General features: G+C 47.9%; 1 protein-coding gene across 4 annotated transcripts in view; it reads left to right on the top strand.

Annotated features, from left to right (window-relative positions):
* AGO2 (argonaute RISC catalytic component 2) overlaps positions 1 to 16,337 on the top strand; it is a 517,474-nt gene that overhangs the window by 323,280 nt on the left and 177,857 nt on the right. For all 4 annotated transcript variants that reach the window (XM_069220804.1, XM_069220806.1, XM_069220805.1 and 1 more), the window contains exon 13: positions 15,198 to 15,357. In XM_069220804.1, the coding sequence (XP_069076905.1) occupies positions 15,198 to 15,357 (160 nt within the window). The remainder of the gene's footprint in view (positions 1 to 15,197; positions 15,358 to 16,337) is intronic.

Below are 16,337 nucleotides of genomic sequence, written 5' to 3'. Positions count from 1 at the left end.
GTGTTAGCATCTCCACCCAGTGCAGGCTTTGTTACTGGCCTCAGAGTGACAAAGGCACTCTCCCCATGGGGCCAGCAACATGTCTCGGTTTGTGGCAGGCTGTTAGAACTAGTCAGCCTACACAGATAGTCGGTTAAGTTTCAGGGGGCACCTCTAAGGTGCCCTCTGTGGTGTATTTTACAATAAAATGTACACTGGCATCAGTGTGCATTTATTGTGCTGAGAAGTTTGATACCAAACTTCCCAGTTTTCAGTGTAGCCATTATGGTGCTGTGGAGTTCGTGTTTGACAGACTCCCAGACCATATACTCTTATGGCTACCCTGCACTTACAATGTCTAAGGTTTTGTTTAGACACTGTAGGGGTACCATGCTCATGCACTGGTACCCTCACCTATGGTATAGTGCACCCTGCCTTAGGGCTGTAAGGCCTGCTAGAGGGGTGTCTTACCTATACTGCATAGGCAGTGAGAGGCTGGCATGGCACCCTGAGGGGAGTGCCATGTCGACTTACTCATTTTGTTCTCACTAGCACCCACAGGCTTGTAAGCAGTGTGTCTGTGCTGAGTGAGGGGTCTCTAGGGTGGCATAAGACATGCTGCAGCCCTTAGAGACCTTCCTTGGCATCAGGGCCCTTGGTACTAGAGGTACCAGTTACAAGGGACTTATCTGGATGCCAGGGTCTGCCAATTGTGGATACAAAAGTACAGGTTAGGGAAAGAACACTGGTGCTGGGGCCTGGTTAGCAGGCCTCAGCACACTTTCAATTGTAAACATAGCATCAGCAAAGGCAAAAAGTCAGGGGGCAACCATGCCAAGGAGGCATTTCCTTACACAACCCCCCCCCAAACGAAAGAGGATGAGACTAACCTTTCCCAAGAGAGTCTTCATTTTCTAAGTGGAAGAACCTGGAAAGGCCATCTGCATTGGCATGGGCAGTCCCAGGTCTGTGTTCCACTATAAAGTCCATTCCCTGTAGGGAGATGGACCACCTCAACAGTTTAGGATTTTCACCTTTCATTTGCATCAGCCATTTGAGAGGTCTGTGGTCAGTTTGAACTAGGAAGTGAGTCCCAAAGAGGTATGGTCTCAGCTTCTTCAGGGACCAAACCACAGCAAAGGCCTCCCTCTCAATGGCACTCCAACGCTGCTCCCTGGGGAGTAACCTCCTGCTAATGAAAGCAACAGGCTGGTCAAGGCCATCATCATTTGTTTGGGACAAAACTGCCCCTATCCCATGTTCAGAGGCATCAGTCTGCACAATGAACTGCTTAGAATAATCTGGAGCTTTGAGAACTGGTGCTGAGCACATTGCTTGTTTCAGGGTGTCAAAGGCCTGTTGGCAGTCCACAGTCCAGTTCACTTTCTTGGGCATTTTCTTGGAGGTGAGCTCAGTGAGGGCTGTCACAATGGATCCATATCCCTTCACAAACCTCCTGTAGTACCCAGTCAAGCCAAGGAATGCCCTGACTTGAGTCTGGGTTTTTGGAGCTACCCAGTCCAGAATAGTCTGGATCTTGGGTTGGAGTGGCTGAACTTGGCCTCCACCTACAAGGTGTCCCAAGTAAACCACAGTTCCCTGCCCTATCTGGCATTTGGATGCCTTGATAGAGAGGCCTGCAGATTGCAGAGCCTTCAAAACCTTCCTCAGGTGGACCAGGTGATCCTGCCAGGTGGAGCTAAAGACAGCAATATCATCAAGATAAGCTGTGCTAAAGGACTCCAAGCCAGCAAGGACTTGATTCACCAACCTTTGGAAGGTGGCAGGGGCATTCTTTAAACCAAAGGGCATAACAGTAAACTGATAATGCCCATCAGGTGTGGAGAATGCTGTCTTTTCTTTTGCTCCAGGTGCCATTTTTATTTGCCAGTACCCTGCTGTCAAGTCAAAGGTACTTAGAAATTTGGCAGCACCTAATTTATCAATGAGCTCATCAGCTCTTGGAATTGGATGGGCATCTGTCTTGGTGACAGAATTGAGCCCTCTGTAGTCCACACAAAACCTCATCTCTTTCTTTCCATCTTTGGTGTGAGGTTTGGGGACTAAGACCACTGGGCTAGCCCAGGGGCTGTCAGAGCGCTCAATTACTCCCAATTCCAGCATCTTGTGGACTTCCACCTTGATGCTTTCCTTAACATGGTCAGATTGTCTAAAGATTTTGTTCTTGACAGGCATGCTGTCTCCTGTGTCCACATCATGGGTACACAGGTGTGTCTGACCAGGGGTTAAGGAGAAGAGTTCAGGAAACTGTTGTAGGACTCTCCTACAATCAGCTTGCTGTTGGCCAGAGAGGGTGTCTGAGTAGATCACTCCATCTACTGTACCATCTTTTGGGTCGGATGACAGAAGATCAGGGAGAGGTTCACTCTCTGCCTCCTGATCCTCATCTGTTACCATCAACAGATTGACATCCGCCCTGTCGTGGAAGAGCTTAAGGCGGTTTACATGGATCACCCTTTTGGGGCTCCTGCTTGTGCCCAGGTCCACCAAGTAGGTGACCTGACTCTTCCTCTCTAGTACTGGGTAAGGGCCACTCCATTTGTCCTGGAGTGCCCTGGGAGCCACAGGCTCCAGAACCCAGACTTTCTGCCCTGGTTGGAACTCAACCAGTGCAGCCTTTTGGTCATACCAAAACTTCTGGAGCTGTTGGCTGGCCTCAAGGTTTTTGGTTGCCTTTTCCATGTACTCTGCCATTCTAGAGCGAAGGCCAAGTACATAGTCCACTATGTCCTGTTTAGGCTCATGGAGAGGTCTCTCCCAGCCTTCTTTAACAAGGGCAAGTGGTCCCCTTACAGGATGACCAAACAGAAGTTCAAAGGGTGAGAACCCTACTCCCTTCTGTGGTACCTCCCTGTAAGCGAAAAGCAGACATGGCAGGAGGACATCCCATCTCCTTTTGAGTTTTTCTGGGAGCCCCATGATCATGCCTTTTAATGTCTTGTTGAATCTCTCAACTAAGCCATTAGTTTGTGGATGGTAAGGTGTAGTGAATTTATAAGTCACTCCACACTCATTCCACATGTGCTTTAGGTATGCTGACATGAAGTTGGTACCTCTGTCAGACACCACCTCCTTAGGGAAACCCACTCTGGTAAAGATACCAATGAGGGCCTTGGCTACTGCAGGGGCAGTAGTCGACCTAAGGGGAATAGCTTCAGGATACCTGGTAGCATGATCCACTACTACCAGGATATACATATTTCCTGAGGCTGTGGGAGGTTCTAGTGGACCAACTATGTCCACACCCACTCTTTCAAAGGGCACCCCCACCACTGGAAGTGGAATGAGGGGGGCCTTTGGATGCCCACCTGTCTTACCACTGGCTTGACAGGTGGGGCAGGAGAGGCAAAACTCCTTAACCATGCTGGACATATTGGGCCAGTAGAAGTGGTTGACTAACCTCTCCCACGTCTTGGTTTGTCCCAAATGTCCAGCAAGGGGAATGTCATGGGCCAATGTTAGGATGAACTCTCTGAACAGCTGAGGCACTACCACTCTCCTAGTGGCACCAGGTTTGGGGTCTCTGGCCTCAGTGTACAGGAGCCCATCTTCCCAATAGACCCTATGTGTTCCATTTTTCTTGCCTTTGGACTCTTCAGCAGCTTGCTGCCTAAGGCCTTCAAGAGAGGGACAGGTTTCTTGTCCCTTACACAGCTCTTCCCTTGAGGGTCCCCCTGGGCCTAAGAGCTCAACCTGATAAGGTTCAAGCTCCAAAGGCTCAGTTCCCTCAGAGGGCAGAACTTCTTCCTGAGAAGAGAGGTTCCCTTTCTTTTGCTGTGTTGCAGTTGGGTTCCCAACTGACTTTCCTGTTCTCTTGGTAGGCTGGGCCATTTTTCCAGACTCCAGCTCTACTTTTTCACCCTGTGCCTTGCATTGTGCTCTTGTTTTCACACACACCAGTTCAGGGATACCCAGCATTGCTGCATGGGTTTTTAGCTCTACCTCAGCCCATGCTGAGGACTCCAGGTCATTTCCAAGCAGACAGTCCACTGGGATATTTGAGGAGACCACCACCTGTTTCAGGCCATTGACCCCTCCCCATTCTAAAGTAACCATTGCCATGGGATGTACTTTTCTCTGATTGTCAGCGTTGGTGACTGTGTAAGTTTTTCCAGTCAGGTATTGGCCAGGGGAAACCAGTTTCTCTGTCACCATGGTGACACTGGCACCTGTATCCCTCAGGCCCTCTATTCTAGTCCCATTAATTAAGAGTTGCTGTCTGTATTTTTGCATGTTAGGCGGCCAGACAGCTAGTGTGGCTAAATCCACCCCACCCTCAGAAACTAGAGTAGCTTCAGTGTGGACCCTGATTTGCTCTGGGCACACTGTTGATCCCACTTGGAGACTAGCCATACCAGTGTTACCTGGATGGGAGTTTGGAGTGGAACCTTTCTTGGGACAGGCCTTGTCTCCAGTTTGGTGTCCATGCTGTTTACAGCTATGACACCAGGCCTTTTTGGGATCAAAGTTTTTACCCTTGTACCCATTGTTTTGTGAAGAGGCTCTGGGCCCACCCTCCTGTGCAGGTTTTTGGGGGCCTGTAGAAGACTCTTTACTATTTTTAGTTTTGGTTGTCTCATCACCCTTCTGCTGGGGAGTCTTTGTGACCCCTTTCTTTTGGTCACCCCCTGTTGAAGTCTTGGACACCCTTGTCTTGACCCAATGGTCCGCCTTCTTTCCCAATTCTTGGGGAGAAATTGGTCCTAGGTCTACCAGATGCTGATGCAGTTTATCATTGAAACAATTACTTAACAGGTGTTCTTTCACAAATAAATTGTACAGCCCATCATAATTACTTACACCACTGCCTTGAATCCAACCATCTAGTGTTTTCACTGAGTAGTCAACAAAGTCAACCCAGGTCTGGCTCGAGGATTTTTGAGCCCCCCTGAACCTAATCCTGTACTCCTCAGTGGAGAATCCAAAGCCCTCAATCAGGGTACCCTTCATGAGGTCATAAGATTCTGCATCTTGTCCAGAGAGTGTGAGGAGTCTATCCCTACACTTTCCTGTGAACATTTCCCAAAGGAGAGCACCCCAGTGAGATCTGTTCACTTTTCTGGTTACACAAGCCCTCTCAAAAGCTGTGAACCATTTGGTGATGTCATCACCATCTTCATATTTAGTTACAATCCCTTTAGGGATTTTCAACATGTCAGGAGAATCTCTGACCCTATTTATGTTGCTGCCACCATTGATGGGTCCTAGGCCCATCTCTTGTCTTTCCCTCTCTATGGCTAGGATCTGTCTTTCCAAAGCCAATCTTTTGGCCATCCTGGCTAACTGGATGTCCTCTTCACTGGGGCTATCCTCAGTGATTTCAGAGGTGTTGGTCTTTCCTGTGAGGGAACCAGCATCTCTGACTATTATTTTAGGAGTCAGGGTTTGAGGGACCCTGTTCTCCCTAGATAGGACTGGTAGGGGGGAATTGTCCTCCAAGTCACTATCCTCTTCCTCTGAGTTGCCACCCTCAGAGGGGTTGGCCTTTTCAAACTCTGCCAAAAGCTCCTGGAGCTGTATTTTGGTAGGTTTGGGGCCCATTGTTATTTTCTTTAGTTTACAGAGTGACCTTAGCTCTCTCATCTGTAGATGGAGGTAAGGTGTGGTGTCGAGTTCCACCACATTCACATCTGTGCTAGACATTATGCTTCTAAAAGTTGGAATACTTTTTAAGAAACTAAAACTGATTCTAGAATCTAATTCAAACTTTTAACAAACTTTTAAACTCTAAAAGAAATGCTAAACAGGGACTTAACACACAAGGCCCTAGCAGGACTTTTAAGAATTTAGAAAACTTTTCAAATTGCAAAAATCAATTTCTAATGACAATTTTGGAATTTGTCGTGTGATCAGGTATTGGCTGAGTAGTCCAGCAAATGCAAAGTCTTGTACCCCACCGCTGATCCACCAATGTAGGAAGTTGGCTCTGTATGTGCTATTTCAAAGTAAGGAATAGCATGCACAGAGTCCAAGGGTTCCCCTTAGAGGTAAAATAGTGGTAAAAATAGATAATACTAATGCTCTATTTTGTGGTAGTGTGGTCGAGCAGTAGGCTTATCCAAGGAGTAGTGTTAAGCATTTGTTGTACATACACATAGACAATAAATGAGGTACACACACTCAGAGACAAATCCAGCCAATAGGTTTTTGTATAGAAAAATATCTTTTCTTAGTTTATTTTAAGAACCACAGGTTCAAATTCTACATGTACTATCTCATTCGAAAGGTATTGCAGGTAAGTACTTTAGGAACTTCAAATCATCAAAATTGCATGTATACTTTTCAAGTTATTCACAAATAGCTGTTTTAAAAGTGGACACTTAGTGCAATTTTCACAGTTCCTGGGGGAGGTAAGTTTTTGTTAGTTTTACCAGGTAAGTAGGACACTTACAGGGTTCAGTTCTTGGTCCAAGGTAGCCCACCGTTGGGGGTTCAGAGCAACCCCAAAGTCACCACACCAGCAGCTCAGGGCCGGTCAGGTGCAGAGTTCAAAGTGGTGCCCAAAACACATAGGCTAGAATGGAGAGAAGGGGGTGCCCCGGTTCCGGTCTGCTTGCAGGTAAGTACCCGCGTCTTCGGAGGGCAGACCAGGGGGGTTTTGTAGGGCACCGGGGGGGACACAAGTCCACACAGAAATTTCACCCTCAGCAGCGCGGGGGCGGCCGGGTGCAGTGTAGAAACAAGCGTCGGGTTTGTAATGGAAGTCAATGGGAGATCTAGGGATCTCTTCAGCGCTGCAGGCAGGCAAGGGGGGGGTTCCTCGGGGAAACCTCCACTTGGTCAAGGGAGAGGGACTCCTGGGGGTCACTCCTCCAGTGAAAGTCCGGTCCTTCAGGTCCTGGGGGCTGCGGGTGCAGGGTCTCTCCCAGGCGTCGGGACTTTAGGTTCAAAGAGTCGCGGTCAGGGGAAGCCTCGGGATTCCCTCTGCAGGCGGCGCTGTGGGGGCTCAGGGGGGACAGGTTTTGGTACTCACAGTATCAGAGTAGTCCTGGGGTCCCTCCTGAGGTGTTGGATCGCCACCAGCCGAGTCGGGGTCGCCGGGTGCAGTGTTGCAAGTCTCACGCTTCTTGCGGGGAGCTTGCAGGGTTCTTTAAAGCTGCTGGAAACAAAGTTGCAGCTTTTCTTGGAGCAGGTCCGCTGTCCTCGGGAGTTTCTTGTCTTTTCGAAGCAGGGGCAGTCCTCAGAGGATGTCGAGGTCGCTGGTCCCTTTGGAAGGCGTCGCTGGAGCAGGATCTTTGGAAGGCAGGAGACAGGCCGGTGAGTTTCTGGAGCCAAGGCAGTTGTCGTCTTCTGGTCTTCCGCTGCAGGGGTTTTCAGCTGGGCAGTCCTTCTTCGTGTAGTTGCAGGAATCTAATTTTCTAGGGTTCAGGGTAGCCCTTAAATACTAAATTTAAGGGCGTGTTTAGGCCTGGGGGGTTAGTAGCCAATGGCTACTAGCCCTGAGGGTGGGTACACCCTCTTTGTGCCTCCTCCCAAGGGGAGGGGGTCACAATCCTAACCCTATTGGGGGAATCCTCCATCTGCAAGATGGAGGATTTCTAAAAGTTAGAGTCACTTCAGCTCAGGACACCTTAGGGGCTGTCCTGACTGGCCAGTGACTCCTCCTTGTTTTTCTCATTATTTTCTCCGGCCTTGCCGCCAAAAGTGGGGCCTGGCCGGAGGGGGCGGGCAACTCCACTAGCTGGAGTGTCCTGCTGGGTTGGCACAAAGGAGGTGAGCCTTTGAGGCTCACCGCCAGGTGTGACAATTCCTGCCTGGGAGAGGTGTTAGCATCTCCACCCAGTGCAGGCTTTGTTACTGGCCTCAGAGTGACAAAGGCACTCTCCCCATGGGGCCAGCAACATGTCTCGGTTTGTGGCAGGCTGTTAGAACTAGTCAGCCTACACAGATAGTCGGTTAAGTTTCAGGGGGCACCTCTAAGGTGCCCTCTGTGGTGTATTTTACAATAAAATGTACACTGGCATCAGTGTGCATTTATTGTGCTGAGAAGTTTGATACCAAACTTCCCAGTTTTCAGTGTAGCCATTATGGTGCTGTGGAGTTCGTGTTTGACAGACTCCCAGACCATATACTCTTATGGCTACCCTGCACTTACAATGTCTAAGGTTTTGTTTAGACACTGTAGGGGTACCATGCTCATGCACTGGTACCCTCACCTATGGTATAGTGCACCCTGCCTTAGGGCTGTAAGGCCTGCTAGAGGGGTGTCTTACCTATACTGCATAGGCAGTGAGAGGCTGGCATGGCACCCTGAGGGGAGTGCCATGTCGACTTACTCGTTTTGTCCTCACTAGCACACACAAGCTGGTAAGCAGTGTGTCTGTGCTGAGTGAGAGGTCTCCAGGGTGGCATAAGACATGCTGCAGCCCTTAGAGACCTTCCTTGGCATCAGGGCCCTTGGTACTAGAGGTACCAGTTACAAGGGACTTATCTGGATGCCAGGGTCTGCCAATTGTGGATACAAAAGTACAGGTTAGGGAAAGAACACTGGTGCTGGGGCCTGGTTAGCAGGCCTCAGCACACTTTCAATTGTAAACATAGCATCAGCAAAGGCAAAAAGTCAGGGGGCAACCATGCCAAGGAGGCATTTCCTTACACCCCCCACTCTATTACAGCAGACAGGCACCCTGAACCCAAAGAAGCCTGTAACTTAGCCCCTTCCCTTGTAGGTGAAGAGCTAAAGGTGTGGTTCTGGGCACTGATAGCTGTCAGTGGCCTCTGCTGGGTGTTAGCCTTTATGGCTGCACTATCCTTGGCATGGTGGTCTGACCCCATGCCAAATAGCAAGTTAGGCCCCCTGACCCTGTTGGTCATGGTGGGGTTACTCCAGCTCTGGGTAACCTCTTTGGGTAAGCTAGGGGTGACCCTGGCTAAGATAAGATTAGCAGAGGTGGATACCTCTAACCCCAAAATAGAGAGAATGGGTGAAGACATAAAAAGCACAGACAAGAGGCAGTTCAGACTAGGTCCTATCACTGTGGAAGTGGGTCAGTTCCCCAGAGGGAATGACCTGAACAGGAGGATGTAAGGCAGAGTAGGCCCTGCAACAAACCAGCCTATTTCCTCTACTCTTCCTCGCCTGACAGACTAGGAAGACTCTCCCAGCTTTGGCTGAGTCTCCTGGCCTGTGGGCTGGGGGGGGCTTGTGTAAAGAAATGGCTCCCTGTTGCAGTTACCCCCCACTTTTTGCCTGATACTGATGCTGACTTGACTGAGAAGTGTGCTGGGACCCTGCTAACCAGGCCCCAGCACCAGTGTTCTTTCACCTAAAATGTACCATTGTTTCCACAATTGGCACGATCCTGGCACCTAGGTAAGTCCCTTGTAACTGGTACCCCAGGTACCAAGGGCCCTGATGCCAGGGAAGGTCTCTAAGGGCTGCAGCATGTCGTATGCCACTCTAGGGACCCCTCACTCAGCACAGACACACTGCTTGCCAGCTTGTGTGTGCTGATGGGGAGAAAATGACTAAGTCGACATGGCACTCCCCTCAGGGTGCCATGCCAACCTCCCACTGCCTGTGGCATAGGTAAGTCACCCCTCTAGTAGGCCTTACAGCCCTAAGGCAGGGTGCACTATACCACAGGTGAGGGCATATGTGCATGAGCACTATGCCCCTACAGTGTCTAAGCAAAACCTTAGACATTGTAAGTGCAGGGTAGCCATAAGAGTATATGGGCTGGGAGTCTGTCAAAAACGAACTCCACAGCTCCATAATGGCTACACTGAATACTGGGAAGTTTAGTATCAAACTTCTCAGAATAATAAACCCACACTGATGCCAGTGTTGGATTTATTAAAAAATGCACACAGAGGGCATCTTAGAGATACCCCCTGTATTTTACCCAATTGTTCAGTGCAGGACTGACTGGTCTGTGCCAGCCTGCTGCTGAGAGACAAGTGTCTGACCTCATGCGGTGAGAGCCTTTGTGCTCTCTGAGGACAGAAACAAAGCCTGCCCTGGGTGGAGGTGCTTCACACCTCCCCCCTGCAGGAACTGTAACACCTAGCAGTGCGCTTCAAAGGCTCAAGCTTCGTGTTACAATGCCCCAGGGCACTCCAGCTAGTGGAGATGCCCGCCTCCTGGACCCAGCCCCCACTTTTGGCGGCAAGTCCAGGAGAGATAATGAGAAAAACAAGGAGGAGTCACTGGCCAGTCAGGACAGCCCCTAAGGTGTCCTGAGCTGAGGTGACTCTAACTTTTAGAAATCCTCCATCTTGCAGATGGAGGATTCCCCCAATAGGATTAGGGATGTGACCCCCTCCCCTTGGGAGGAGGCACAAAGAGGGTGTACCCACCCTCAGGGCTAGTAGCCATTGGCTACTAACCCCCCAGACCTAAACACGCCCTTAAATTTAGTATTTAAGGGCTTCCCTGAACCTAAAGAGTTAGATTCCTGCAACAACAAGAAGGACTGCCTAGCTGAAAACCCCTGCAGAGGAAGACCAGAAGACAACAACTGCCTTGGCTTCAGAAACTCACCGGCCTGTCTCCTGCCTTCCAAAGAACTCTGCTCCAGCGACGCCTTCCAAAGGGACCAGCGACCTCTGAATCCTCTGAGGACTGCCCTGCTTCGACGACGACAAGAAACTCCCGAGGACAGCGGACCTGCTCCAAAAAGACTGCAACTTTATCCAAAGGAGCAGCTTTAAAGAACCCTGCAATCTCCCCGCAAGAAGCGTGAGACTTGCAACACTGCACCCGGCGACCCCGACTCGGCTGGTGGAGAACCAACACCTCAGGGAGGACCCCCGGACTACTCTACGACTGTGAGTACCAAAACCTGTCCCCCCTGAGCCCCCACAGCGCCGCCTGCAGAGGGAATCCCGAGGCTTCCCCTGACCGCGACTCTCTGAAACCTAAGTCCCGACGCCTGGAAAAGACCCTGCACCCGCAGCCCCCAGGACCTGAAGGACCGGACTTTCACTGCAGAAGTGACCCCCAGGAGTCCCTCTCCCTCGCCCAAGTGGAGGTTTCCCCGAGGAAGCCCCCCCTTGCCTGCCTGCAGCGCTAAAGAGATCCCTTGATCTCTCATTGACTTCCATTGCGAACCCGACGCTTGTTCTAACACTGCACCCGGCCGCCCCCGCGCCGCTGAGGGTGAAATTTCTGTGTGGGCTTGTGTCCCCCCCGGTGCCCTACAAAACCCCCCTGGTCTGCCCTCCGAAGACGCGGGTACTTACCTGCTGGCAGACTGGAACCGGGGCACCCCCTTCTCTCCATTGAAGCCTATGCGTTTTGGGTACCACTTTGAACTCTGCACCTGACCGGCCCTGAGCTGTTGGTGTGGTAACTTTGGGGTTGCTCTGAACCCCCAACGGTGGGCTACCTTGGACCAAGAACTGAACCCTGTAAGTGTCTTACTTACCTGGTAAAACTAACAAAAACTTACCTCCCCCAGGAACTGTGAAAATTGCACTAAGTGTCCACTTTTAAAATAGCTATTTGTGAATAACTTGAAAAGTATACATGCAATTGAAATGATTCAAAGTTCCTAATGTACTTACCTGCAATACCTTTCAAACAAGATATTACATGTTAAATTTGAACCTGTGGTTCTTAAAATAAACTAAGAAAAGATATTTTTCTATATAAAAACCTATTGGCTGGATTTGTCTCTGAGTGTGTGTACCTCATTTATTGTCTATGTGTATGTACAACAAATGCTTAACACTACTCCTTGGATAAGCCTACTGCTCGACCACACTACCACAAAATAGAGCATTAGTATTATCTCTTTTTACCACTATTTTACCTCTAAGGGGAACCCTTGGACTCTGTGCATGCTATTCCTTACTTTGAAATAGCACATACAGAGCCAACTTCCTACATTGGTATTCAGAGTTCCTAGGCTTTAGCATCTGTCCTCGGATCAGGCTGCCTCTGGAGGATCTCCTGTTGCAGCAGCAGGTTTGGGGCTTTTACTTACCCAACCCACGCACACTCCACCTTCAAACTTGGAGTTTGGGCTGTGACTGCTTTTGAGCACTTTTGACCTACCGAGGTTGTAGATGTTATTCTCACAGCCAGACATCCCTCAACAAAGTCTGTTTATGAGACAGATTTGTGACTTGATGTTCATAGCACATTGACCCACTTCATAAAACGTTGTCTGAGGAGTTGCTGTTTGTGTTGTCCTTGGCCCATCAGGTCCTGGTGCTGGGCACTATTAAAGGTTATTTGACAGCAATATCTGCTTTTTGGGGATTGCCAGATCAGCTTGCTTTTGTTTGACTGTTTCTGAAAGATTGCAGCGCATTTTTCTTACTTCTTCTTTTATTATGCTGCAGTGGGACTTGAATCTGGTCCTCACCATTCTGATGGGCTCCTCTTTTTACTCCATGCATACCTGTCCTCTCAGGCATCTGACTATCAAACTGGTCTTCTTGGTGGCCATTGCATTGGCCTGGAGGGTGAGCGGGCTTCACACTTTCTCGGTCCACCCATCCTATACTACTACATCTTCCTGGAAAAACTGGTTCTCCTAACGTGTGCCTCCTTTCTTCTCAAGGTGGTGACTCCTTTCCATGTCCATCAAGTGATCACCCTTACAACATTCTTTGCTGCACTTCACCCCTCTAAGGAGGAGAAGCTCCATTGTTTTCATCCAAAGAGAGCCTTTAATTTTCACATTGATCGTACCTAAGATCACCAACAGGACCATCAACATTTCATTTGATTCGTCAGAGCAAAGAAGGCGAAAGCTGTACAGAAGTGTAGCTGTACAGAAGAGGACCATCTCTCTTATATGCTTTGTAAACATCTGCTGCACATTGATGAAAAAGTAACCTCGAGAAGGCTTGAGGGCTCACTCTGCCAAGGCTGCAGCTACTGTGTTAGCATGCGGAGCTCCTGTCACAGTGACATTGTAACGATTTTTGGGTCCCTGGGCCAAACATATTTTGTGGGCCCCTCTTTGCTATAGCTTTGAACAAATTATCCAATTGCATCTCTTTCATGCCCTCTTTGGCCAGGTCAAATACAGTGCACAGGCACACTTGTCTAAATTCTAAATGTGTTTACATCCGATATTCAGGGATAGTGACGTGTGTTCAGTATTGTAGCAGCAGCAGCTCACTAATATTACTGCAAATAAACTCTTGGACACCTTCCCATTTCTCATATGTGAGGTCCGGTTTGGCTTTGAAAGAAACTTTTTTTAATGGATGTTGTATTAAGCATACTGCCTGTAATAGACTCTCACACATCACCCACATTAAAAAAATAAATTAACGGACATACAGTATTTTAAACAATCTGTTTAGGAAATATTCAAGGTCATCAGGGCAAGACCTGTGGAACAGAGCTGGTTCTATTATGGGGCCCTGGTTCAGGAGACCACTTTGCCCCGAGCTTAAGATGTCTGCACGGTCAGTGACATTTGTCAGGCAGCTACATGATTGTCACGTCATAGGTTCGCGAAGTATTACTGTGTGAATGGTCAGGTCCTTCCAAAGGTGCCCTTTGCCTGCTCGGTCCTGTGGGACTCCTTGGTTTAGGTCCATTCGCACCCTCTACGCCGAGAAGCTTATTGCTGTGGTATATATTCAGAGACAATAAATCTGTGGTTAGAAGTCTTTTATAGAGCAACAAGTTATTTACCTTTGATAATGCCTTTTCTAGTACAATATATCTAATGGCAGATTCCTTAACAACCCTCCCTTCTCCCCGTTCTGTGAACTGCGCTTCCTCATATGGAAGGTCCTGTTAGATCCAGCACACTGGTCGTAACTATTCTGCCATGTCTTCGCTTCCAAGGGTGTAGAATGTGCCCTGAAAGAAACTGATGGCAGCACACCGGGATGGCGCCAACATCCAGTGCAGACAAAGTTGAGGCTGGGCCGGTGGCGCCATCTACTGGCAAGCAGAGGGTACTGCTCAAGATTTTCTTGATTCAGTAATGTCCGGGAAATGTTTTCTGATAAGGTATTTGCAGTTAGAGTGTCTACCAGAAAAGGCGTTACCAAAGGTAAGTAACTTGCTCTCATTAGTACTGTACAGGAGGGTACCTGGGTGTCGGTGCACACTTTTAAGAAGCACTACTGCCTAAACAGTCAGGTCTGTCAATTTAGGCATTTTGCCTGCTCTTTCCTGCAGGACATTTAGGTATAAGCCAGTTCATAGACTCACCACCTGGGAGGTCTCGCTGTGGCATCTGTTCACAAGGTAAGGATTCTGCAGTTAAACGTTTCCCTCAGAAAGACAAGTTACCTTTGGTAATGCTCTTTCTGGCGGAGACCTCTACCTTAACTGCAGATTCCTCTCCCAATTCCCCATTCTGTGAACTGCACTCTTCTGCAAGTAAAAGGTCCTAGTTTAGAGATCTGCACACTGGTCATGCCTGTTTGCCGATGGGCTCTCTGTGTCTGAGAACAAGGGCAGCCTAAGAAAGCAACTGACGTCACCACGCCTGCGTAGCGCTTGTATTCAGCTCCTCTCCACTTCTGGAGTAGAATGATGTCAGTATGGAGCCACTCAATGTGGTGAGGATTATTGCTTTGAAGTTTCCGGATCCATTCTGACACCTGGTGAATATTCACAAGGTGAGTAATCTGCAGTTAGAGTATCCAGCTGAAAAGTGTTTCCGAAGGTGAGTAACTTATTCTTCTTGGTCATTGCTAATGGCATGGAATTTGCTAAAATCCTGAATTGGTAATGAGATAAGATTGCAAGTGAACGTGGATTTCTTTGATAGTGTTGGGGGTCTCCTGTGTAAACACTGTAATAGAACCGTAAAATATAGCACATGAACAATGGCAAGGAGTGAGTCTGAAAAACAAAAGGGACCACGGAGTGTGTATGAAGCAAAGCATAGTCAATTCATCAAGAAAGAACTAAAATTAAGGAGATTACAGAAACTCAGCTAATCACAGTGCTAGGAGAGTTGTATTGGAAGTCAAAGAGTGCATGAGAGAGCAGGCCAGATGAAGGCTGCAAAGGGGCCTTTTGGAGGCAGTTCTCACATCGAGAGTGAAGAGGCATGAATTATTAAGGTGGGAAAGGTAACACAAAATAACATTTGGAATACCAAATGACAAAAAATCAATTGTACAATAAAGTGTTATCTCTGAAGACGAGAAGAGATACCAAGTACTGAATCTGTTCTAAAACAGAATTTTTTGACATATTAAGTTATGATTAATGGTAAAAACAAAAGTTTACCTCCTGTTTTTTTATTTTTCTTTCTCAACAACAGCTGAAGTCAAGCGTGTGGGGGACACTGTGCTTGGTATGGCTACGCAGTGTGTGCAAATGAAAAATGTGCAACGAACAACACCTCAGACATTATCCAACCTTTGCTTGAAGATCAATGTAAAACTGGGAGGGGTTAATAACATCCTATTGCCACAGGGCAGGTAAGCCATACATCAGCTGTATTGCACTGAAAATATTAGTAGCATGTGATCTCATCTGCTTGCTGTCAGAAGGACACAGGTGTGCCATTCCACATCTCATCATTGGCAGCCAAATGCAAAGGATTATGCTGTAATCTATCCACATCCCGCTTTGCTGAAGTGTGAATGCATGAAAAGATTTATCTCTACTGTTACCGATCTAATCTGTGTAATTCATTATTGGTTTTATATTTAAACTTCAAGCAGAGGATGCACTGTCAGTGATATTACCTTTAAACCTTTTAGCACCATTGTCTATTCACCTGCTCGCCTTGTTTGGTTAATCTTTTAACTGCCTCCTTATTCTTTACCTCTTGCAACTCAGTTCAATCAGTGATGATCTGCAACATCCTCAAAAATCACAATGAAGCAAGGTCTTTAAACAAATCTGACCCTTCGTAGTACAGTCCCTTTTTCATCTTCTGTTATGTGATCTATCTTTTCCATGGGTGAGGTGACCTATTTGGTGCATTTATGTATCTGTCGCTGGGAGCACCTCTTCCCCCTGTTGTCTGTTACCTACTAGAAGCATTGGCACAATCAGCTTTTCTTTCCAGGATTGTAGGATGAAATTGCCCAAATACCAGTAGCCCTAGCAGAATGACATTTGGTACTCTTAGTAGCACAGTCACAGTTCCTGTTATGTATTGAGTTCAGAATCTGTTATCCAAATAGCTTTCATCATCTTAACAGAGCTTTAAGACATATGAGCCAGCATTCCCTTCTTCGCACACCCTACACTGCATTTATTATGTATTAGCAGTGCTATCCGTGTAGTAATCTTTGAATGTACCCCCCCTCATTTTTAGTTTTACTAACCACCCCTGTTAACTCATGCTTACATTTCTCATCTCCATTTCCATTTCCCTTTCTCAAGGATATTGATATATTTTTCACTTTCCTCCATTAATGTTTTATAGATGTCTGATACTAGATGCGAG

The sequence above is a fragment of the Pleurodeles waltl genome, chromosome 2_2, assembly GCF_031143425.1.
Source record: "Pleurodeles waltl isolate 20211129_DDA chromosome 2_2, aPleWal1.hap1.20221129, whole genome shotgun sequence".
In the NCBI taxonomy this organism is placed as follows: domain Eukaryota; kingdom Metazoa; phylum Chordata; class Amphibia; order Caudata; family Salamandridae; genus Pleurodeles; species Pleurodeles waltl.
The sequence above is the reverse complement of the archived record's forward strand: the minus strand, read 5'-3'. Positions and strand labels throughout refer to the sequence as shown.